General features: G+C 43.9%; 1 protein-coding gene across 4 annotated transcripts in view; it reads left to right on the top strand.

The window, feature by feature from the left end:
* Gmeb1 (glucocorticoid modulatory element binding protein 1) overlaps positions 1 to 23,536 on the top strand; it is a 37,842-nt gene that overhangs the window by 2,489 nt on the left and 11,817 nt on the right. The window contains exons 2-7 of one of the 4 annotated variants that reach the window (XM_031378904.1): positions 6,326 to 6,375; positions 6,976 to 7,130; positions 12,105 to 12,187; positions 15,090 to 15,214; positions 20,411 to 20,514; positions 22,727 to 22,884. In XM_031378904.1, coding sequence (XP_031234764.1) covers positions 7,003 to 7,130; positions 12,105 to 12,187; positions 15,090 to 15,214; positions 20,411 to 20,514; positions 22,727 to 22,884 — 598 coding nt within the window. In that variant the 5' untranslated portion in view covers positions 6,326 to 6,375; positions 6,976 to 7,002. Of the gene's footprint in view, positions 1 to 6,325; positions 6,376 to 6,972; positions 7,131 to 12,104; positions 12,188 to 15,089; positions 15,215 to 20,410; positions 20,515 to 22,726; positions 22,885 to 23,536 lie in introns of all 4 variants that reach the window. The other 3 variants (XM_031378902.1, XM_031378901.1, XM_031378903.1) reach the window with 3 other exon arrangements.

The following is a 23,536-nucleotide window of genomic DNA, read 5'->3' as shown; positions in this document are numbered from 1 at the left end:
AATTGTTGCAGAGCAACAGCCCATTAGCATCCCTGATCCCAGCTCTCTGTAGACTGAACTAGGAGGATTGAAAAGTCCAGCCCAGCTTGAACTACCTAGTGAGACCTTTGTCTCAAATACCCCAAGTAACTGAATGTGGAGATTCTTGCCTGCAATTCCCGAGCTTGGTAGGTAGAAGCTGGAGGCTCAATGGCACAAGGTCACCCTCAGCTATATAGAGAATTTGAGACCAGCCCCAAACCAAGTAAGGACTATAAAGCAAACTACAGACCAACTCTGTTTTGCTGTAGGTTGACCCCATGGCTCATGCCAAGCCTCTGCTCTGAGCTGTACTGCCCCTGCCATACGTCTTTCCACATAATTACCTAAATTTTATTAAAATAATGTCATGTTTTTGTATGTTCTCATAGAATCACAGAGCACACAGTGGTGTGATCTCATGAGGGATGTTGCAAGGCCTCCTCTGCGAAGTACCCATGGGATCAGCTCTCGTCTTAAACTCTGAAGTTTGTGTTGTTATAAACAAGGGCAGTTTTGTGTTCACACATCTTAAAAAATGGCCTTGCAGTTAGCCATGTAGTCTGCTGTTGGTTTGGGATTACTCACTAGAAGTGTGATTTTAAGATAATGATATTCCAAACCTAGACATCATTTTACTAAGAATTATGAGTTGTCTTGTTGGAGTGGTCTCTTCTCTTTCACTAAAAATATGTTCTAGATAACTCTTAGTCTCAATGGTTAGGAGCCAAAACATTCCTTGTGGGTTCCGTAGGTATGGAAGGGATGAAGTACAAATTTTGTAGAGAGTGCTAACAACTTAGCCACCTCCTTATTCAAGAAGCCTACAGGAAACCAGCCTTACTGGGAAGAAGGTCAAAATTAGAAGTACCACCGGCAGTGGTGACGCTTTTAATCCCAGCACTTGGGAGGCAGAGGCAGTCGGATTTCTGAGTTCAAGGCCAGCCTGGTCTACAGAGTGAGTTCCAAGACAGCCAGGACTACACAGAGAAACCCTGTCTCGAAAAAAAACAAAACACAAAAATAAATAAAGTTAGAGCTGGGTGGTGGTGCACGCCTTTATTTCCAACACTCAGGAGGCAGAGGCAGGCCGATTTCTGAGTTCCAGACCAGCCTGATCTACAGAGTGAGTTTCATGATAGCCAGAGCTACACAGAGAAATCCTGTGTACCTGAAGACAGTCTTTGACTCAACACATGTAGTCCCAATACTCAAAGTCAGTAGGATTCTTACAAGTTTGAGGCTAGCATGGGCTGCATAATGAGTCCCAAGCCAGGAAGCTATTATATAACAAGACCTTGTCCTATCCTCCTGTCTCCCCACAACCTCCCAAGATTAAAATTCCGCTCCTTTTTTGGTGGAATAAATCTTGACTTGGAAGTCAAATTTGTACCTCAAATGTTATTATTTTTTAAATATTTACTTTCTTTTCTGGGCCTGGTGGCACATACCTTTAATCACAGGGTTGGGAGGCAAAGGCAGGTGGATCTCTGTGAACTCAAGGCCAGTCTGGTCTATATAACGGGTCCCAGGACAACAGCCAAGACTACATAGAGAAACTGTATCTTGAAAAAAAAAAAGATTTACTCTCTTGTTTGAGGCCAATCTGATTTAGTGAGTTTCAGACTAGTCAGAGCTATATAACAAGACCCTATCTCAAAAAAACAAGACAAAACAAAAGGTTTATATTCTTTTTTTAATGCACATGAATATTTTACCTAAATGTATGTATTTGTGCCACATTTGTGCCTGGGGAAGTCAGAAGAGGTTATCAACCCCCCTGGGACTGGAGTTAAGGTGATTGTGAGCCCCTGTGGTGTGGGGAATCCAACCTGGGTCCTCTACAAGATTAACAAGGGCTCTCGCCTCATGACACCTCTCTCCAGCCCTACTTCAGAGTTAAGGTGCTACTGTATTATACAAACCCTTAGAGGGTTTCTTTTTCATTGTAAGCTAAGCACAGTGGCACACATCTGTAATGCCGGCATCTGGGAGGACCAGTTCACGATCATCCTCAGCTACACAGTGATTTTTCAAGGTCATTCCAAAATTAGTAAACCTATAGTTGAATGACTTTGGAGGCTGTGGCAGGAGGATTCCCTCTCGGACACAGAAGTTAGAGACCAGCCTGGTCAGCACAGCAGAAACAAGCTATGGGAAGAGACAGCCTGTACTTACAGCTAAGCAGAAGAGCCTTCACCTCAATCCTCAACAGCCTCCACCAACCGACCCCCTCACCCAAAGAGGAAAGAAAAGCATGATGGGAAGTGAGCACGAGCTCAAATCCAGTGCAGGAGTCACTGGAAGGCCTTCACCTAGAAGTAATGATTCAGATATCTCCAAAGGGTTTACAGAGACTAGCCTGAGGGAAGGGAAGGACAGTCCTTGGGGCTGAGGGCAAGGCCGGAGGCTTGGTGCCGGAAATGTTGCCTGTTTGAAAGCTGGAGAACAGTGGCAAGGAGCTCAGGTGTCAGCTTTGAGGAGGGGCTGGTTTGCAAGGTTCTGTAAACCACAGTGAAGTACTTGGACTTTATTCTCACAGCAACAGGGGTGCATGTTAAGGCATGGCCTTAAGATCACTTGGTTATGTGGACAATGAATTGGAGGAATCCAAGACTAAAGGTTAGGATATAAAGAAATAGCTGGGAAGACCCAGGTGACAGTGTGACATTCCAGATACAGTGTTGAGAGCACAGATGGAGAATAGGAGGAACACACACACAAACACACACACACGAGATTGAATATGGTTTTGTGGTTGATTAGATTTAGAAAGAGGAGACAAAAATAGTTCCTGAGTTCCCTCCTTTTGAAAATGGGTAGAAGCGAGCACCACTTAGGTAGACAGGAAATCTAGGAGCAGGTTTAAGAAAATATGGTTCAGTTTGATGTAGTAGAGGCCAATAAATACAGAGATGTAAAATCCATTAAAAATAAAACAAAGCTGGGCAGGGGTGGCGCATGCCTTTAATCCCAGCGCTTGGGAGGCAGAGGCAGATGGATTTCTGAGTTCAAGGCCAGCCTGGTCTACAGAGTGAGTTCCAGGACAGCCAGGGCTACACAGAGAAACCCTATGTCGAAAAACCAACAAAACAAAACAAAACAAAAACAAAAACAAACAACCAAACCCTTGAATGGAATTAGAAGCCAGATATGAATGAGTTTGACCAGGTCATATATACATTTCAAAGAGAATCCACATTATCTATCATTGTCAAAGCTGAGGAAGGAGTTTGACCAGGTCATATATACATTTCAAAGAGAATCCACATTATCTATCATTGTCAAAGCTGAGGAGCATAATGGGGACACAAGAGTGTTTTGAGGCAGACATTTAAGGCTAGCTTGAGCCTTGAAAAACCAAGAATAAGCTGGGTGTTGTGATATACACCTTTAATTCGAGCACTTGGGAGGCAGAGGCAGGTGGATCTTTTGAGCTCTGTTTTACAGAGTGACTTACAGAACAACTAGGGCTACACAGGAAAACTCTTTCAAAAAACCAAGGAGATGGAGAGATGGCTCAGCGGTTAAGCACACTGACTGCTCTTCCAGAGGTCCTAAGTTCAATTCCCAGCAACCACATGGTGGCTCACAACCATCTGTAATGGGATCTGATGCCCTCTTCTGGTGTGTCTAAAGACAGCTACAGTGTACTTATGTATAATAAATTAAATAAATAAATAAAATTTTAACAAAACAAAACAAGAAAGGCCTGAAGGGCCTTAATCCAAGTACTTTGGAGGCAGAGACAGGTAGATCTGCAAGTTCGAGGCCAGCCTGTTCTACAGAGTGAGTTCCAGGACAGCCAGGGCTACACAGAGAAACCCCCTCTGGAAAAACCAAAAAAAAAAAAAAAAAAAAAAAAAAAAAAAAAAAAAAAAAAAAAAAAAAAACCAAACAAAAGGGAAGGAACAAAGAGCTATGGTTTACTGTTTAGTGGTAAAACATGAGCTAATGTGCATGGCCCTATGTTCAATTGTCAGAAGAAGCAGAACAAATAAGAAGGCACAGGACAGCTGTGGCTCTCAAGGTCTACACAGGTAGTGGAGCAGGGTGTAAACAGCAGGAGAGAGTGACAGGCCACATTTGGGGGGTGGAAGAAAGTGCAGGGACGATGGCTTTGAGCGTAGAAAGACTAGAGCACTGAAAACACATTAGTACGTATGCAAAGAGCGAGTGGGTGATAGGGGTTGGAGATGAATGCTTTAGATAAAACTGGAGTATTCTGAGGCCAGTGAGGTCCACTTTGAACATGTCAAGTATGTGCAAACAAAGCTGGCAGAGCTGAGAGTGACTTGGGTCTCTGGCTACCAGTTACACATTCCAGTTTGAATCCATGATCAGCATGGCTGTCTTCTGCTTACCTTCAAATACTCAATTATACTGAGGTAGTAAATTCAGTGTATTTTCTTGTACTCTATACCAACCACAGTTTCCCTTCCCTCCCTCTTTCCCTCCCTCCCTCTTCCTCCTTTTTTAAAGGCATGCTGGCCTTCAATTTTTGTATCTCAGGCTGTATCCAAATATTTCATAATCTTCCTCATTCAGCCTCCCAGTGTGATAGCACCTGGCCCTCTCTCTTTTCAAGTGTAGTGTAAAGGACTGCTCATTGTTAGAGCGCTTACCCACCATGCAAGGCTCTGATTTGGGTTCCTAGCACTGAAAAAAAAAAAAAAACAAACCTATTTTCCTGAGCTCTGAAGTCTAACAGCTGCAGGATATCCTGACACCCTCTGAGTTTTCATAACGATTGGGACAATGGAGACAGCAAAATGACGCAGTAGGTAGAAGTGGTTGCCATTGCTGTGGAAGGAGAGAACTGACTCCAGAAGGTTGTCCTCTGACCTCACCATGGGTGCCTTGCTATATGCACAGACATACAAACAACTATTTAAAAAACAAAAAACAAAAAGGTCGGGTCAGTACTTCAGCTTGAAGGAGTGCATGGTACTTGGTGGTCCTCAGTTGCTCTGCAAGGAGCTGTCAGACAGTCATCTCCATCCACTCTGAACAACAGATACCTTCCTGTGACTCATGTGGAAGTGCAAACCTCCCTTAGTCGGGAGTTCAAGGTCATCCTCTGCTACAGAGGAAGTTCCAAGTCAGCCTGGACTATATGAGACTCTATCGCTAAAAATAAAAAAAAAAAAAGAACATAAAGTTCATAGAGCCAAGCTTAGTGACTTATACCTTGTAATTTCAGCACACTGAAGCTGAGGCAGAAGGATTGCTATGAGTTTAAGACTTTGTCTCAAAAAGAAAAGTTCTGTCCGGGCAGTGGTGCAGCGTCTTTAATCCTAGCACTTGGGGGGCAGAGGCAGGCAGATTTCTGAGTTCGAGGCCAGCCTGGTCTATAGAGTGAGTTCCAGGACAGCCAAGACTACACAGAAAAACCCTGTCTTGGGAAAAATAAATAAATAAATAAAGGAAAGTTCTGGACTAGAGAGATGGTTCAGTGATTAAGAGCACTGAATGCTCTTCCAGAGGATTTGGGTTCGACACTCTCACAGACATTCATGCAGGCAAAACACCAATGCACATAAAATAAAAATAAATTATTTAGGAGCTGGAGAGATGAGATGGCTCAGCTGTTAAGAGCACTGTCTGTTCTTCCGGAGGTCCTGAGTTCAAATCCCAGCAACCACATGGTGGCTCACAACCATCTGTAATGAGATCTGATGCCCTCTTCTGGTGTGTCTGAAGACAGCTACATACTATACTTACATATAATAAATAAATAAATCTTTATAAAAAAATAAAAAAATAAATTCTTTAAAAAAAAAAAAGGTTTTGGCCATGTGGTGACTCATGCCTCTAATGTGAGTTGTAGGATTCCTGAGTTTGAGGCCAGCCTTGTCTACAATCTGCTTTGTAGAACAGCCAGGACTACACAGAGAAACCATGTCAAAGAAAGAGAGAAGGAAAGAAAGAGATAGGTTTTTTATTTTTTATTTTATTTTATTTATTTATTTATTTATTTATTTATTTATTTATTTATTTTTTGGCTTTTCAAGACAGGGTTTCTCTGTGTAGCCCTGGCTGTCCTGGTACTCACTCTGTAGACCAGGCTGGCCTGGAACTCAGAAATCCGCCTGCCTCTGCCTCCCAAGTGCTGGGATTAAAGGCGTGCGCCACCACCACCCGGTGAGATAGGTTTTTAAGGCAGTGAAGTCAGCATTTATTAACAGCTATGCAGCTGAGTTCAGATATTTACTGAGTATTAAGGATAGAGCATTATATGTAATATCACATACTTGATATGTAATGGCTACTTGTACTTAAAATAGGTTTGATTCCTACTTTCCAGGAGCCACTCTTTGGGATGCTGTAACTTCATCCACAGAAAAAACAAGCCAGGTATGAGGCATGCTTGCAATGCCAGCCTTGGGAGGCAGAGGTGGAAGGATCAGCAAGGTGGAGCCAGTCTGGAATGCTTACTGCAAGCTCCTTTTCAAAACCAAAACAAAGAGCAAAGATCTTTGTTCCTAGAATTCAGGAGGTAAAGGCAGACTCATCTTTGAGTTTGAGGCCAAGCTGGTCTACATATTGATTTCCAGGTCAGACAGCACTACATAGTGAGACTCTGTCTCAAAAAACAAAACAAAGAGAACCCCAAACAAAAGCAAAACCTTACATTCTAATACTGCTAATTTCTGTGCTGACGTGATCCCTCCCAGTGCCCATGAACCCAGGCTACCAATTTAATTTCTTCCAACTTGAGAGGAGATGCACAGTTAGGTCTGAGGAGCTGGTAGGGTTGGCTCTGGCAAACCACTGGTGAGTCATATGTCTATGAAAACATGCTAGGAGCCTGTGTGCGGCTGTCGGCTTCTGTCAGTCCTCATCCTTTGCAGAGGACGGTTTTGGGCACTCTGAGCTGTTCCTTATCTCACGCTCCTCTCCTGTAGCTGTTTCTTTCAAGGTGAAGTTACTCATGTCTCTTGTTCCCCGCAGCAGCCCCAGCTAGCTGACTTCATGTGAAAGATGGCCAATGCAGAAGTGAGCGTCCCAGTGGGAGATGTGGTTGTGGTACCCACTGATGGAAATGAAGGCGAGAACCCAGAAGACACTAAAACTCAAGTGATCTTGCAGTTACAGCCTGTGCAACAAGGGTGAGTGGCTAGAGATTTGCATATTCCAGACAGTTGTTACTGAGAGGTTTGAAGGACTGGAAATAGGAACTGTACCGTGGTTTGGTACAGCGTTAACATTTGCTTCAGTTAGAGCTTCCTTGGCTTTCCTCTCAGTAATAGATACTCCTTCTGTCGCCTTAGAGCTGTTTCCTAGTCTCCTCCTCTGTCTTTCCAGTGTGAACTCTCTGAGGGTGAGTTAGTTATATGGCTCCTTCATCTCTGTCCACACTGTTTAGCACAGGGCCCAGGTGCATATTTCTCAAATGTGGTGTTGACTCAGAAGCTAAGAAAAGCACATCCAAAAATATTTCTACTATAAGCTCTCTCTCATGCTCATGGATAGGCGCGTTATCAAGCTCAGTCTATCAAAAGTATCTGTCCACCCCATCACCCTAAAGATGCACTATGTAGGTATTAGAGGGAACAAAGGTCTTCGCCATCGGGAAGCTTGCAATCTAGTTGTCAAAGGCAAAAGTGCATGGCTTAAGTATGAAATCCCTTACGTAGTAAAGATGAGGAAGGGCTGAGTGGATCACTATTAGTTAGAAAGGAAAGTTGACTAAAATGCTTTTGCAATGTCTAGGGTCAAACCTGGAACCTCTCTTATGCTGCATAGATGATCTGCCCCTGAGCTGTGCTATATTCTAAGCCTAGAAGATAAAACTTAAGCTTTTCTTTGGGCTGGGTGGTGATTGAACACGCCTTTGATCCCAGCACTTGGAAGGCAGAAGCAGATCCATCTCTTGAGTTGGATGCCTGCCTGGTCTACAGAGCAAGTTCCAGAACAGTCAGGGCTACACAGAAAAACCCTGGAGGGGGCAAGTTGATGGTAGTGATCTGTCTATCTGTCTCCTTTCCTTCCTTTCTTTTTCTTTCTTTCTTTTTTTTTTTTTTTTTTTCTGAGACAATGTCTTGTTATGTAGCCCAGATTGGTCCCCAGTTCACTATCCTTCTCCCTTAGCCTCTTCAGTGTTGAGGTGACAGGTGTGCGGTCTTGCCATGCCTATCTTTAAAGGGCCTAGTGGTGGCGGCACACGCCTTTAGCCCCAGCACTTAGAAGCAGAAGCAAGCAGATCTCTATGAGTTCAAAGCCAGCCTGTTCTACAGAGTGAGTTCCAAGACACCCAGGGCTATACAAAAAGCTCCTGTCTTAGAAAACATACATACATACATACATACATACATACATACATACATATGTTATATGTAATTAGGCCAGGTAGTGACACAGACTTTTAATCCCAGCACTCAGAAGGCAGAGGCAGGTTGACTTCTATGAGTTCAAGAGTAGCCTGGTTTATAGAACTAGCTCTAGTACAGTCAAGGCTACACAGAGAAACTGTCTGGAAAAACAAAAGAAACACACACACACACAGAGACTGGAGAAATGGCTTAGCAGTTAAGAACACTCACTGCAAGCTGGCAAGATGGATGGCTCAACGGGTAAGAGTACTGACTGCTCTTCCAAAGGTCCTGAGTTCAAATCCCAGCAACTACTTGGTGACTCACAACCACCCATAATGAGATCTGATGCCCTCTTCTGGTGGGTCTGAAGACAGCTACAGTGACATCCTATTTGAGGATGTCAGATCTCCTGGAACTGGAATTGCAGACACTTGTGAGCCATCATGTGAGTGCTGGAAATTGAACTCAGTCCTCTGCAAGAGCAGATAATTCTTTTTAACTGCTAAGCCATGTTTCCAACCTTTGTTATTATTTTTTAATTAGCATTTTTAAATTTGATTTGTTTACAGTTTTATAACTTCCATTAAAATTATATTCAGAATCCAAACACTTTGGTTATACATCTAACATAAAAATAGCTGTTGTAGACTTAACCACAGAACTCAGCTGTCCTGGAGCTGGCTCTGTCCAGCAGGCTGGCCTCCGCCTCCCGAGTGCTGCGATTAAAGTGCCAGCACTGCCTGGCTTGGTTCTCCTGTTTCATGGGACAGGATCAATAACTGATTTTTATAGAAAATAACCAAATCCTTAGCGCAGAGTCTTCATCATATATTGGGCAACACCTGAAAACAGTCGGAAGCTGAGGACACAGCCACAAGTGACTGTTCCAAGTATACCTGAAGCCAAGCAGCTGACATCTTAGTGAGTCCTGGGCGGGCAGTGTGTGCTCCTGAGTTTGCCTGGCCTGAAACACTGCCCTCTTGAGATAACTGACTTTTTGAGGCCGACTTTGTGTAACATCCCTGGGTGTCCTGGAGCTCTCATTGTAGACCAGGCTGGCTCTGAACTCAGAGATCTGCTTGCCTCTGTTGGGACCACCCAGGGAGAAGACTGACATTTTGGTTCAAGTAATTAGCAGTGCAGAATGATATGTTTTACAATCAGTAATACACTAGGAAGACATTCAGTAGAAAGAACATGGCAGAGTTTATCCTGAAGACTAGTGAGTTAGAGCACAAGATGGAGTCTAGCTGAAGTCCATTACTGGAGTGAGCTCCACCATCGTGCCTGTGGCAGCATTGCTGGTCTCCTGAGGCAGGTGAAATACCTGTCTGGAGGAGGACTAATTCCTCCTCCTCTGAGTCTCCTTACACTCTCTCAACATCAGTAATTGTCACAAGCCTGGGGCTGGGCCACCCTTTGCCAGTCCCAAGTGATCTGCAAACTGCTTATTAAGACAGGTGGAGAGTTGAGCTCAGTCAGTTCAGTGCTTGCCTAGTTGCCTCTGAGCATGAGGTCCTCAGGTGGATTCATTGTTGTTTTGTTTTGCGCGCGCGCGCGTGTGTGTGTGTGTGTGTGTGTGTGTGTGTGTGTGTGTGTGTGTGTGTTTCTTTCTTTCAAGACGAGATTTCTTTGTATAGCCATGGCTGTCCTGGAGCTCACTCTGTAGACCAAGCTGCCGCTGAACTCATATAGATCTACTTGTCTCTGCCTTCCCATATGAGATTAAAGTCATATGTCACCACTTCCAGGCAGTCCTGAGTATTATCCCTAGCAATGTAAAAAAAATAAAAAATAAACCCAACAATGGGAGCTGGGTATGAGGGCATTGCCTGTAATTTCAGCACTGTGGAGTCTGAGGCAGAAGGATCACTTGAATTTGAGGCCAGCCTAGGCAACTCATTATGACCTTGTCTCAAAATAAAAATAAGAGATGAAAAAAATAAATAGCAATTTAGCTCAGGGGTAGAACCTTGGGCTAGCATGTGAGAAGTTCTGGGTTTAGTCCCTAGAACTGCAAATGCAAAGAAACCCAAATTTTAAATGTTTTAAGGAGGAGAACCACATGATTACTCTGGTAAAAGTATAGAGGATTAATGAGAGTCTGGGCAAGCTCTTCCAGGCTGGACATAATGAGCCCCGAGTCAAAGTAATAGCAATGGCGCTAGAGTCAGGGAGGAGACCTGGATTTAAAGAGGTGTCTGGGAAGATCTGACAGCTGTTGGAACGGAGGGGAAAAAATCAGAAAACTAACAGAAGAGCTGGATCTGCAGTTTAATGACAGAGTGCCTATCTACCATGTATAAGGGTCTAGTTTAATGTCTACTATACAAAAGAAAGGGAAAGAGATAGAAGCAATCACTACTTCACTCAGGACCAGGAAAGAGAGGAAGAGGTCTAGTATAGTGCCCAGGCCCCATGCAGTGTGCAGGTGATCCCCTGACAGGGACACAGAGCACGGGATATGACAGTGGCTTCTGTATTACTTGGGTTTGTTTTTTGGGACAGCATCCTGTGTTTCAGGTAGAGCTCCTGGCTCTGCTGTTTGTATCTCTCAAATGCTGGGATAGCAAGCATGTGACATTATACTCAGCTCAGGAATAGAAGTAACATGGTGATTATTGCAAACATAGTTAATTCCAAGGGGAGGTCTGCAAGGTAGAGGTGCCACCATAGCCGTGGGTCAGCATTTGCAGAGAAAAGTATACAGACGGTGCTTTCAGATACCAGTGTGTATGAGTTACTGCGCAAGGCTGATGAAACGAAACAAAGGACACTCGTGTGACATGGTAGGTCATCTGAGTGTAGAGATGCTTTACTTACGCTACTCAGTCACAGTCCAAATAGGCACGACCCTGATCAGCTTCAAAGAGCACGCGAGACAGCTTGTGTTCATTGTGCTGTGGCCTCAGACAGACTGAATAACCTCCATTTAGTGGGGCCTCTGGTGATTGCTGGGTACCCAGGGCAGATTCATGTTTCTGTATACTTGGTTTATGCCAATAATCTGCTTCTGAAAGTCTAAAATGCTATAAAATAAATTAAAAAATAAAACCCAACACTATAATGTGCAGATTTCAGCCAGAGCCATCTATTTCTGGGTCATCAGGCCACTTCCTGTCTCACGCTGTTTGGCTCGCAACACACATCAGGCAGGCAGCTCACAACCACCTGTAACTCCAGCTCCAGGGAATCTGCCATCCCCTCTGTTCTCCGTAGGTACATGCATGCCTGTGCACACACATACATACACGTGTACATATATATAAGCAATCATATGGTTTTATACAGATAAGTAACACAAATCTTTAAAGTTACTAAGGAAAGGGTTCATGTAATACAGTAGCAAAGCGAGTAAACATAACAAGGGTTGACTGACTGGGGTAAGGTGAGTTGTGTTTCATCTTCTGGCAGTCACTGCTAAGTGGTCTGGGCCTCTTGGAGTTTACAATGGGAAACTTGTCAGAGTATTAAAGTCATGCCATAAATACACTTATTTTACTCCTTTTCTGATTAAAACAAATGTCTTGCCGAGCAGTGGTGGCTCATGCCTTTAGTCCCAGCACTTGGGAGGCAGAGGCAAGTGGATTTCTGAGTTCAAGGCCAGCCTGGTCTACAGAGTGAGTTCCAGGACAGCCAGGGCCATATAGAGAAACCCTGTCTCGAAAAACCAAAAAAAAAAAAAAAAAAGTCTTTACCCCATGCTATGAATATTATTTTTTTTCATGACTCATATAGTTTCTTTATTGATGGACATTTTTACTACAGGATTTATGAAGCCGGGTCGGAGAACAGCGCAGCAGTTGTAGCCGTAGAGACCCACACAATACACAAAATTGAGGAGGGAATTGGTAAGTCCTTCAGCCATTCTATCCAGTACCTTTGACGTTAGCTTGTTGGTGAGAGTTTCTGTGTGTTTTTGCTTTGAAATCTCTGGAGATGAAACCCAGGACCCTGTCCAAGCCAGCAGGAGGTCCACTGCTGAGCTGGGCCCCAGCCTGTGATTGCTTTTCTTTTGTGCCTTATTTTCTGTCCCAACCATTCCAGTGTACCAATGATAATGCCAGTTAAGATGGCAGACTTGGTAGGCGTGGTGGAGTATACCTTTAATCCCAGCAAACACAGGCACATCTCTGAGTTTCAGGCTCTTGGATTACATAGAAAAACTCTCGGGCTGGAGAGATGGCTCAGAGGTAAGAGCACCGCCTGCTCTTCCGAAGGTCCTGAGTTCAAATTCCAGCAACCACGTGGTGGCTCACAACCATCCGTAATGAGATCTGACGCCCTCTTCTGGTGTCTGAAGACAGCTACAGTGTACTTAATGTATAATAATAAATAAATCTAAAAAAAAGAAAAAAGAAAAAAAAAACTGAAAAACTCTTGTCTCAAAAAAACCAACCAAGCTGGGTTGTGGCTGCACATGTCTTTTATCCTAGCACTAGGGAGTTTGAGGCTAGCCTGGTTTACAGACAGAGCAAGTTCCAGGACAGCCAGGACTATACAGAGAAACCCTGTCTCAACAAAACAAAACAAAACCAAAAAACAAACATACAAAAAAAAAATGGCTGACCTGTCATCTGATCACTTAATATCAATATATTATAGTAGCCAAAAAGTTGTTGTTTTGTTTTGTTTTGTTTTGTTTTAGTCTAAAAGAATCCTGCAGAGAGAGGTAGGTAGGTAACATACTTAGCTCGAGTCTCTCTATGGGATCCCTAAGCACCATTTGGAAAAAGACAAACAAATTAAAATGAAACAAACAAGTACGGGGCCTGTGATGTGAATCTGTAAGTCTAGCTATTTGAGCAGTTGAGGCAAAAGAATCACAAGTCTAGGGCGTATTTGTACTGCAGGGTAGGTTCAAAGCCAGAAGACCAGGGGTATAAACTCAATAGTAAAATGCTTGGCTCGCACGTTAAGGACCTATGTTGAATCCTTAGCTGTCTGTCCCCCTTTCCTCTACCCACACAGCGCAGACAGTATAGTGAGGCTCTTCTGTAAACAGTGGAGAGCCAGAGACAGGAAGATTGTGTTTGAGGTTGGGCTGTATAACAAGGCTTTTTTTTTTTTTTTTTTAAGATTTATTTATTTTACTTATTATATGTGAGTACACTGAAGCTGTCTTCAGACACACCAGAAGAAGGAGTCAGATCTCATTAGTAGTGGTTGTGAGCCATCATGTGGTTGCTGGGATTTGAACTCAGGACCTTTGGAAGAGTAGTCAGTGCTCTTAACTGCTGAGCCATCTCTCCAGCCCCTTATTTATTTATTTATTTTTTAAAAAGATCCCACACTGTTTCTAACCCTACCCCCCCTCCAAAAGAAAAAGATCCCACAAAGAAACGGGAGCCTATAGATTGATCCCTGTCATTAGGTGAGGCTGTCGGTGAAGACCGAAGAGGTATTCTATGAACTGGGAATTTGTCAATGGAAGGAAACTTAGAAACTTAAAAACAAGGAAAAAAAACAAAACAAAACAAAACAAAAGGTTTATGGTAGGGTTGTCCATATTGTTCAGTGGAACCACACTTAACTAGCATGCACAAAGCCCTGGGTTTGATCCCCAACAACATACAAAACAAGAGAATGTGAGGGGCTGGTGAGTTGGCACAGCAGATAAAAAGTACTTGTCATGTAAGCAGGCAAACCTGCAAATGAATTTAATCCCTAGAACCCACATGAAGGTGGAAGAAGAGAACAGACACTCTAGAGTTGTTTTCTTTTTTTTTTATTAAGATTTATTATTATAAATGAGCACACTGTAGCTGTCTTCAGACACACCAGAAGAGGGCATCAGATCTCATTATGGATGGTTGTGAGCCACCATGTGGTTGCTGGGAATTGAACTCAGGACCTTCAGAAGAGCAGTCAGTGCTCTTAACCGCTGAGCCATCTCTCCAGCCCCTAGAGTTGTTTTCTGATCTCTGCAGGCATGACACCATGCTTCCTCCAATAAGTCATAGCTGTTATGTCAAACTTCACAATTATTCCTGGAGCTGGAGAAACTAAGTAGTTCATAATCTTTTTTTTTTTCAAGAAAGATTTATTTACTTATTTCTTGTACATGAGTACACTGTAGCTGTCTTCAGACACACTAGAAGAGGACATTGGATCCCTTCACAAATGGTTGTGAGCCACCAAATGGTTGCTAGGAATTGAACTGAGGACCTCTGGAAGTTGGTGCTTTTAACCTCTGAGCCATCTCTCCAGCCCTAGTAGTTAATAATCTTAAGTAAGCTGTGAGGACCTGGCTTAGATTCCCAGGACTCACATGGCATCTCACAACCATCATAACTCCAGCTCCAGGGATCCAGTGCTTTCTTCTGGTCTCTGCAGGCACCAAGCAAACAAGCAGTATGTGGACTTTGTATAGGCAAAACACCCATGCACATACAATAAAATACAAATAAAAAAAAAAATAAAGAATGCTCTGTTGGTAGAGTGTAGGTTTAGTAATCTGAGATAATCATTAATGGATACTCAGTTCAAGGCCAACCTGAGCTACTTGAGACTCTATCCAAAGAAGGAGGAGGAGGAGGAGGAAGAGGAGGAGGAAAAGGAAGGAGAGGAGGAGGAGGAAGGAAGGGGGAGAGACAGAGAGAGAGAGAGAGAGAGAGAGAGAGAGAGAAAGAGAGAGGAAGGAAGGAAGGAAGGAAGACAGAACATGGTCTGAAAGGAACCTAAAAAACTGTATTGGAACTTGAGTTTAGGAAAGAATCATTCAGTAATATCTTATTCCTTTTTCCATTTCAGATGCAAGCAGTATTGAAGCGAACGAGGATATGGAAATCGCTTACCCTATAACCTGTGGAGAGAGTAAAGCTGTCCTCCTCTGGAAGAAGTTCGTGTGTCCAGGAATAAATGTGAAGTGCGTCAAGGTAATTTCTCCTGTCTTGAGGTTTAGTTTCAGGGCCTCCTCTGTCCCTCCCTCAGCAGATCAGCTGCTGCCGGGAAACGGAAGGCTCTGACCCAGGATCTCAGCATCCTGGGCAAGGAGGGCTCTGCCCCGAGCCATCACCAGCTTTTGATTTTACAGCTGTTTTCTTCTGGTTTTTATTTTTATTTATTTATTTATTTATTTTTAACATTTATTTAGTTATTTTGCGTGGCAGCCATGCCAAGGTCAGAGGAAATTTGCCATCCTCTGATCTGTCTTTTACTAAGTGGATTCATCTGAGGATTGAACTCTGCTTGTCAGGCTTGGCAGCACAGCTGCTGCTCCTCCCTGACTTGGGTTCTGGAACCCTGGCCCGGGCATCAAGAGAGTGAACAAAGGACAGCTACATGTACAGTAAAGCTGGGTCAGGTGGCATGTTCCTAACTGCTACCTGGAACCTCAGCCCAGAGGGAGTGGTTAGCTCTTGGGAGCAAGTCTGTGCTGAGCAGTTTCAGGCTGGAAACACCTCGGAGGGGAAGCTGCCATTGCTGGTCTTTGCTCACAGTGATCAATTATTCATAAGCACTCACTGGTACTGAGACTCGTGAGCCTGGACTATGATGGGTAAAGATTTTGCCAATTGCCACATAGTCTGAAGCTTTGGCCTTCCTGAGCATGATTGTGCCCACATCAAAATACACATCCCCAGCCCGGCATGGTGGTACACACCTTTAATTGCAGCACTTGGGAGGCAGAGGCAACCAGGACTCACTGACACAGGCCTTTCCACTTCTGACAGGCAGCAAATACCTTTATCTGCTGAGCCATCTTGCTGTCCACAGAGCTGTTTTCTTATGCTATCACAGTAGGAAACATGAAGGTTTTGAAGTAAAATGGGCCTGGCTCCTGGTTCAACTAGAGCATGAGCCTTGTCCATGCAGAGTGCAGCATTGTCTGTTTTCACAGAGATAAACCAAGTACATAGTATGATGCCTAGCTAGTAGTGACAGGACCCTGTGCTGTCCCTGTGTGGTGCCTAATATATAATAGTGTTTGATAAGTATTTGTCCAACAACGAGTGAATCACCAGAACTCTTCTATATGTCTGCCGAGCCATATGATTTTGAGGAAGGTATTTAATAATTTTTTTAAAGACTTATTTATTTATTATATGTAAGTACACTGTCTCAGACACACCAGAAGAGGGCATCAGATCTCATTATTACAGATGGCTGTGAGCCACCATGTGGTTGCTGGGGTTTGAACTCAGGACCTTCGGAAGAGCAGTCAGTGCTCTTAACTGCTGAGCCATCTCTCCAGCCCAGTATTTAATAATTAATATTTCAGAGCCTCACCAGGTATTGTCGTGTACAACTTTCATCCCAGCTCTTGGGAGGCAGAAGTAGGCAGACCTCTGTGTGTTTGAGGCTAGTCTGGTCTACAAAGAGAGTTCCAGGATAGCTGGGGCTCCACAGAAAAATCCTGCTCAGAAAAAATCTTGAGTCTCAAGAATTAAAAGAGCAATCATTCTCATCAATATGCATAAATGTACACACAACATTTGTTCAGCATATACACTGTGCTGTAGTGAATGAAATCATATGTGGCATGACTGGAACTGGTATGCAGCATAATAGCCTTATTTCAATTGCTGTTGATAAGAATGAGCAGATGTGGGGCTGGAGAGATGGCTCAGCAGGTAAGATCACTGACTACTCTTCCAAAGGTTCTGAGTTTAAATCCCAGCAACCACATGGTGGCTCACAACCACCCATAATGAGATGGGATGCCCTCTTCTGGTAAGTCTGAAGACAGCTACAGTGTACTTATTTATAATAATAATTAAGTCTTTAAAAAAAAAAAGAATGAGCAGATGTAATATGTCATGACTGTAACCCATCATGGATGGAGAGGATTGATTTAAATTTGTGGGCAAGAGGTAATGAGTGGAGCCCTGTAATTAGCCAGTCTTCTGCTACTTGTTGGCTTCTTCTTTCTTCTACCTTTTATCCTCCTTCCAACTCCCTAACACCAGATAAGAGGAGGAAAAGGATAGGGAGGAAAGGAAAGATCCCTGAAGACAGTCAGGTTGGAAAGGGGCCGTGCATCAGTAGACAGCTTCCTGCTGACTAGGAGCATCGAGTCCTTGGGGCAAGTTTGGTCTTCGCCATCAGGAGATCTAATTTTTTTCTTCTTGTTTCTTCTTTGTGCATTACTAGTTAGCAAACTGAGACCAACAGCAACCCACCTATCGAGACCCTAGCATTTATATACCTCTGAAAAGTTCCCAGAATTCCAAACATCACACAATCACAGAAACTATCTGTACAGGAGGCAAATCATAGTCCGCTGCTGTGGACAATGCAGAGCAACCACATATCCCACACGAGGGGTTGAAGTGAAAGCATATTCTTATCATTTCTGTGTTTTTTTGAGAAACTAAAACTCTAAAATTCTCACTAAAGACCCTGTCACAAAAAACCAAAAAGGTATGGTGGCTCACACCTTTAATGTCACCGCTGGGAGGCAGAAGAAGGTGGGTCTCAGTGAGTTCAGGGCCAACTTGATCTAGGGAGTCCTAGACCAGCCAGGGCTACATAATGAAACACTAGCCCCCAAAAACCAATTAAGCAAATGAAAAATCTCCTGAGAGCCAGTCATGGTAGTCTACACATTTAATTCCAGCACTTGGGAGGCAGAGGCAGGCAGGCAGATTGCTGTGAATTTAAAGCCTGCCTGGTTTACATATCCAGTTCCAGGCTAGCCAGAGCTGCACAGTGAGACCCTGTCTCAAGAAAAAAATAAACTAAAAAAAAAAAAAAAGATACCGGGCAGTGGTGGCACATGCCTTTAATCCCAGCACTTGGCAGGAAGCAGAGGCAGGAGAATTTCTGAGTTCGAGGCCAGCCTGGTCTACAGAGTGAGTTCCAGGACAACCCGGGCTACACAGAGAAACCCTGTCTCGAAGAAAAGAAAGAGAGAAAGAAAGAAAAGAAAGAAAGAAAGAAAGAAACAAAGATCTCCCAAGAGCATCTGTAAGTAGTTGTTTGTTCCGCCTCCGTTGGTGACCACAGTGATGCATATTTGGTCACCATGGGGCTTTGTGGTACCAGCCTAGGGGGTTTGAAGCTTTTCTACTATACTTAGGTTTTCTAACATCTCGAATCCTTAAAAAATAATGAGTTAGGGGGCTGGAGAAATGGTGCAGTGGTTAAAGGCACTGGCTGCTCTTCTAGAGAACCTGAATTTAGTTCCTAGCACCCACATGGCAGCTCAGAACCAGCCCATAACCCCAATATCAGGGGATCTTGTAGCAGTGACATCGGATACCATATGTTTTAAGTAGTTTTTTACTGATCTGATTTGAGCTCCTGGTGAGTTGCAAGTGTGCACCCACCCAGGAGCTATCTCAGATCCACAGATGAAACACACACACACACACACACACACACTCACACGGTCTTTTTTGTTTTTTTTCGAGACAGGGTTTCTCTGTGTAGTCCTGGCTGTCCTGGAACTCACTCTGTAGACCAGGCTGGCCTCGAACTCAGAAATCTGCCTGCCTCTGCCTCCCAAGTGCTGGGATTAAAGGCGTGCACCACCACAGCCACGGTCATTTTTAACCTACCTACTGGCTCAATGGCTAGGCTCTTCTAAGCCTCCTGCCGCTAGCAGGCCCTTACCTTTACTCCTAGTCAACAGCTCTAAAGCGGCCCTCAGCTTAGTTACCAGGTTACCTTTACTCATAGTCCACACCTCTACATCGGCCCTCAGCTTGGTTGTGCAGTCACCTTCTGTGAAGCCCATCGGCCTTGCTTCTTGAGACACTTTCAGGCTGCCCTCCGTGGACCACTTTCCCTTTCCGCCTTGACTTTTGAAGATCTCCCCTGTAGCACTGAGTCTGTTCTATTTCTTTACCCCAAGTATCTAGATTCTTCTCCTCCTCTCCCTAGCCTATGGGAACCTAGAAGTCCCGCCTCTTTCTTACCACCCATTCCACTGGCATCTTTATTGATTGATCAAGAACCAATTGGGGACAGGGACCTTTGGTGTCAGTACTCACAGATTCCAGATTAAATCAAAGCATCAGAACCTCTCCTCTACAGGATTTGCTGCCTTTTTCAGGGCCTCTGTGGGCATTGTATGCATGTGGTGCACAGACACATATGTAGGCAAAACACCCATACACATAAGATAAAAATAAATCTTTAAAAGAGTCTTCATTGTGTGTGTAGAGTATAGGTGCACACACACACGAATTGTGTATCTATGTGTGTAGTATGTGTAGTGTGTGTTTGGTATGTGTAGTGTGTGTGCAGTATATATATATATATGGGTGTTTGTGTGTGTCTGTGTGTTATGGAGTATGTGTATGCAGTGTATGTGTACAGTGTGTGTATGTGTGTAATGTCCCATGTGTAAATGGGAGTGTCCAGTATATTTGGTATATTTGTGCAGCATGTGTGTATACTGTGTATTGTATCTATGCACTGTTTATGTATATGTGTGTATGTGTGCAGTGTTTGTGTATGTATGTATGTGCGGTGTTTGTGTGTGTATATGTGGTGTGCAGTGTGTATGTATGTGTGTATAACTAACTGACTTCCACTGCTGTATTCTACTAAGAATTCCAAGCTAACCGGTCTTCTACCTTCTGTCTCCATGATCCATCTTATAAGAGTGCTGAAACTAAACAGGTGGTGGTGGTACAGGCCTTTAACCCTAGCCCGGTCTACAGAGTGAGTTCCAGGATGGCCAGGGCTACCCAGAGAAACCCTGTCTCAGACAGCAAAACAAACAAACAAAAGGGTGCTGGGACTACAGATCCAGTTCACTGCATCTGCTTTTCATGTGGCCTCTGGGGTCGAGCTCAGTTTGTCGTCTTTCACAAATGACTTTTACTGATGACTTACCTCCTCTATCTATCTTTATTACTACTTAGATCTCTTCAGCTTACTTAGCCAGCCTGTGGAGACTAGCCCACACCCCTGCTTCAAGATGGATTTGTAGATGCTGTTTAGCATGTCTTCACTCTCATCTGGGAAAGGACAGGGACTGAGAGAGGGATACTATCTGGTAACCTAGGACAGGAGGTTGAGTAGTACTGATGTAGCTTGTGACATTGTCTGGGAGCATTACTTCATTCTTTCCTAGTTAGCCAACCTGTGTTGACACTGGACCACTTTGGATTTTTCAGTTCAATGATCAGTTGATCAGCCCCAAGCATTTTGTTCATCTGGCTGGCAAGTCCACCCTGAAGGACTGGAAGAGAGCCATCCGTCTAGGCGGGGTCATGCTCAGGTAAGTGTTGGTGACAAGCACGCAGTCATGGTAGAGGCTTCTCTTTAACTTGGCACTTGTATCCTATCTGTAGGGTTAGCTCCGGCAGTCTACACTGTTTGACTTTTGTCAATTTGACTTTAATCTTTTTTCTTCCTTTGTGACTCGGGATGGAACCCAGGGCCTTGTGCCTGTGAAGTCAGCACTCTATGCTGAGTTACTCTGCAAGTCCTATTCATTCAGTCAATTTATATTAACAACAACCTAAATAACTATTAAATCAAACAAACTAACCCAGCATCTGCATCACACCATTAATTCTTTCTGGTTCAGGTGTGTCCCAGCATGCCTGGCTGAGGCTGCTGCTGTCAGAAGGTTAGCAGGATCCTTTCTTGGCAGAGATGCTCCAAGTAGCTGATAATTCTCTTCCCTATCCTCCTCACACAGAAGCAGCAGTCTCTAATGGCCACGACTGACAGATCCTGGGACTATCACTGTCTAACAGAAAGAAGTTAGTGTGTGAAGTAGCGCCCACCCACACTTTTTTTGCTCCATCAAGTTTAGTGTTGTGGTTTTCCCTCTTGAATGCATTAGTTAGTATTCTTTGAATTTCATCTTCTGATAGAAAAAAAGTTCAGTGCAAAGAGTGGAGCTGTAGAGGTAGCTCAGGTGTTAAGAGTGCTGCCTGCTCTGCCAGAGGATCTGGGTTTAGTTCCCAGCACCCACATGGGAGCTCACAATCATCTGTAAGTCTGGTTCCACGGGATCCGGCACCTTCTTCTAACCTTTACAGAAACCAGTATGCACAGAGTGCACAGATGTGCATGCAAGCAATGCGCCCAGACACATAAAATTCTGAAGAAAAAAAAAAATTAAGGAGTTAATCATGCCCAGCTAGGTGTGAGCATACCTTTAATTCTAGCACTTGGGAGGCAGAAGCAGGAGGATCTCAACTTTTAGGTCAAGCAGGATTATAACAAGTTCCAGAGCAGTCTGGTCTACAGAAAGAGACCCTGTGTAGAAATAAAAGACAGACAAGGGGCTGGTTCCATTGGGCACAGCTTCTCGGTGGTGCAGGCTTGCCCTCAGCAGAGCCCAGGCCTGCGTCTATTATGTAGTTTGAAAGAAATGGCTTTCCTTACCTTTCTGTTCTGTTCTTCCTGACTTATTTATGTGCAGGAAGGCAAGGATGTGCCCACTTCCCACAAATGTTAAGAGGACTCAGAATGCCCAAAGATCTGTTAGTGGAAGCCAGGGACAGGATGGTGTAGAATGTAGTATAATTAAAGCGCTTCCTGATGACATAGGATCTCCTATAATTAGCATGCTTCCTAGGTTTTCTCAGGGTCTATAATAGCAGGGGCTCATGGGGCTCATTCCAAGGACATTTTCCAGAAGGGGCTTTATATCATCAATGTTATCAATGTTGTATACTATTTCTAGGAGACTTCTTCAATTTATAAATTATTTCTAGTTTTTAGTGGGTTGTTTTTTTCTGTTAGATTGAACTGACTGTCTCATACATGCAAGACAAGGAAGGACTCCACATTGTGCCCTAGCTCTTACTTTTTTCCTTTCCTTTCCTCTTTTATTCCCCTCTCTGCCTCTCTGTCTTCTGAAATGTTATATCTAAAAATGGTAATAAAATAGGTGTTTTGTCAGCTCCTAAGAGATGGAGACAGGAATCAGGGGTTCAAGACCATCTATGTAAGTAACATAGTGAACTGAGGCCAGCTTGGACTACCACCCGTGCACTCCTGGTCTAGGAGTACTAATGCATCAGGATCTGTTTCAGAACCCTGATTCCAATCGACATTTCTTAGTTGAGCTGAGATATATGCTAGTATTCTCATCTCGGAGCTGTTTTATTTTTTTTTTTTTGTTTGTCTCTGAGACAGGGTCTTACTTGGTAGCTTGGGATAGCCTTGAACTTTCTGTGTAGACCAGGTTGGCCTTAAACTCACGTAGCCTCCGCCTCTCATGTGCTGGGACTGTCAGGTTTGGTGTTAACGACACTCCTGACTTCTTTAGTGTATCTATAGTGTGGTGAGGAACACCGACATTCCACAAACTCAGATGTGGTGGATGTGGGCGGAACCAACGGACATTTGTAATTCCAACTAGAATTTTCAGATATTATTAGGCTTCTCTAATTGTCGTCATGGATTCAGGAAGCTCGTCCCTACTTCTCAAATTCAGGCTGACCTGCCCTTGTTTCCTTCTCTCTGTACAGGAAGATGATGGACTCTGGACAGATCGATTTTTACCAGCATGACAAAGTTTGCTCCAATACCTGCAGGAGCACCAAGTTTGACCTCCTGATCAGCAGTGCAAGGGCTCCAGTGCCAGGACAACAGACAAATGTGGTGCAGACCCCCACCTCGGCCGATGGTAGGGGGTAGGAGACCACCTGGAGCCCGCCGTTTTCACCAGCCTTACTCTGTGGCCTTACTGTGCACCATCACACCGCTTCTCTCTGTGGCTTTGTTGCTTGACTTTGCATTTGAGGCCCTGTCTCACACTTGCTTCTGCCTCCAGAGTGCTAGAATCACAAACATAAGCCACTATGCGAAGTGGCCCTGGTATTTCTCCATTTCCAATTCTTTTTTTTTTTTTCTTTAAAGAGTTCTTTATTTATTATTTGTAAGTACACTGTAGCTGTCTTCAGACACTCCAATCAGATCTTATTATGGATGTTTGTGAGCCACCCTGTGGTTGCTGGGATTTGAACTCAGGATCTTTAGAAGAGCAGTCAGTGCTCTTAACTGCTGAACCATCTCTCCAGCCCTCCATTTCCAGTTCTTGTGAGCATTGATGTGCTTGCGCTTTGTTGTAAACCTTGGGTAGGATCTCACCCTGGAAACAGAGTCCTTTTTTCCTTTTAAAGATGACTCCTTTTTGTTTGTTTTGAGACTTTGTTTCCATGGCCCAGACTGTCGGGAACTTACTGTGTAGCCCAGGTTGGCTACATAGTGTTCTCTTCTCTCAACCTCTACAGTCACAGGCTTGACTCGCCCATGCTTACCTCACTCTCTACTTGCTT

Source organism: Mastomys coucha, unplaced genomic scaffold (genome assembly GCF_008632895.1).
Source record: "Mastomys coucha isolate ucsf_1 unplaced genomic scaffold, UCSF_Mcou_1 pScaffold18, whole genome shotgun sequence".
Taxonomy (NCBI): Eukaryota; Metazoa; Chordata; class Mammalia; order Rodentia; family Muridae; genus Mastomys; species Mastomys coucha.
Note: the sequence above shows the minus strand (reverse complement) of the source record. Positions and strands in the feature narration are given on the sequence as shown.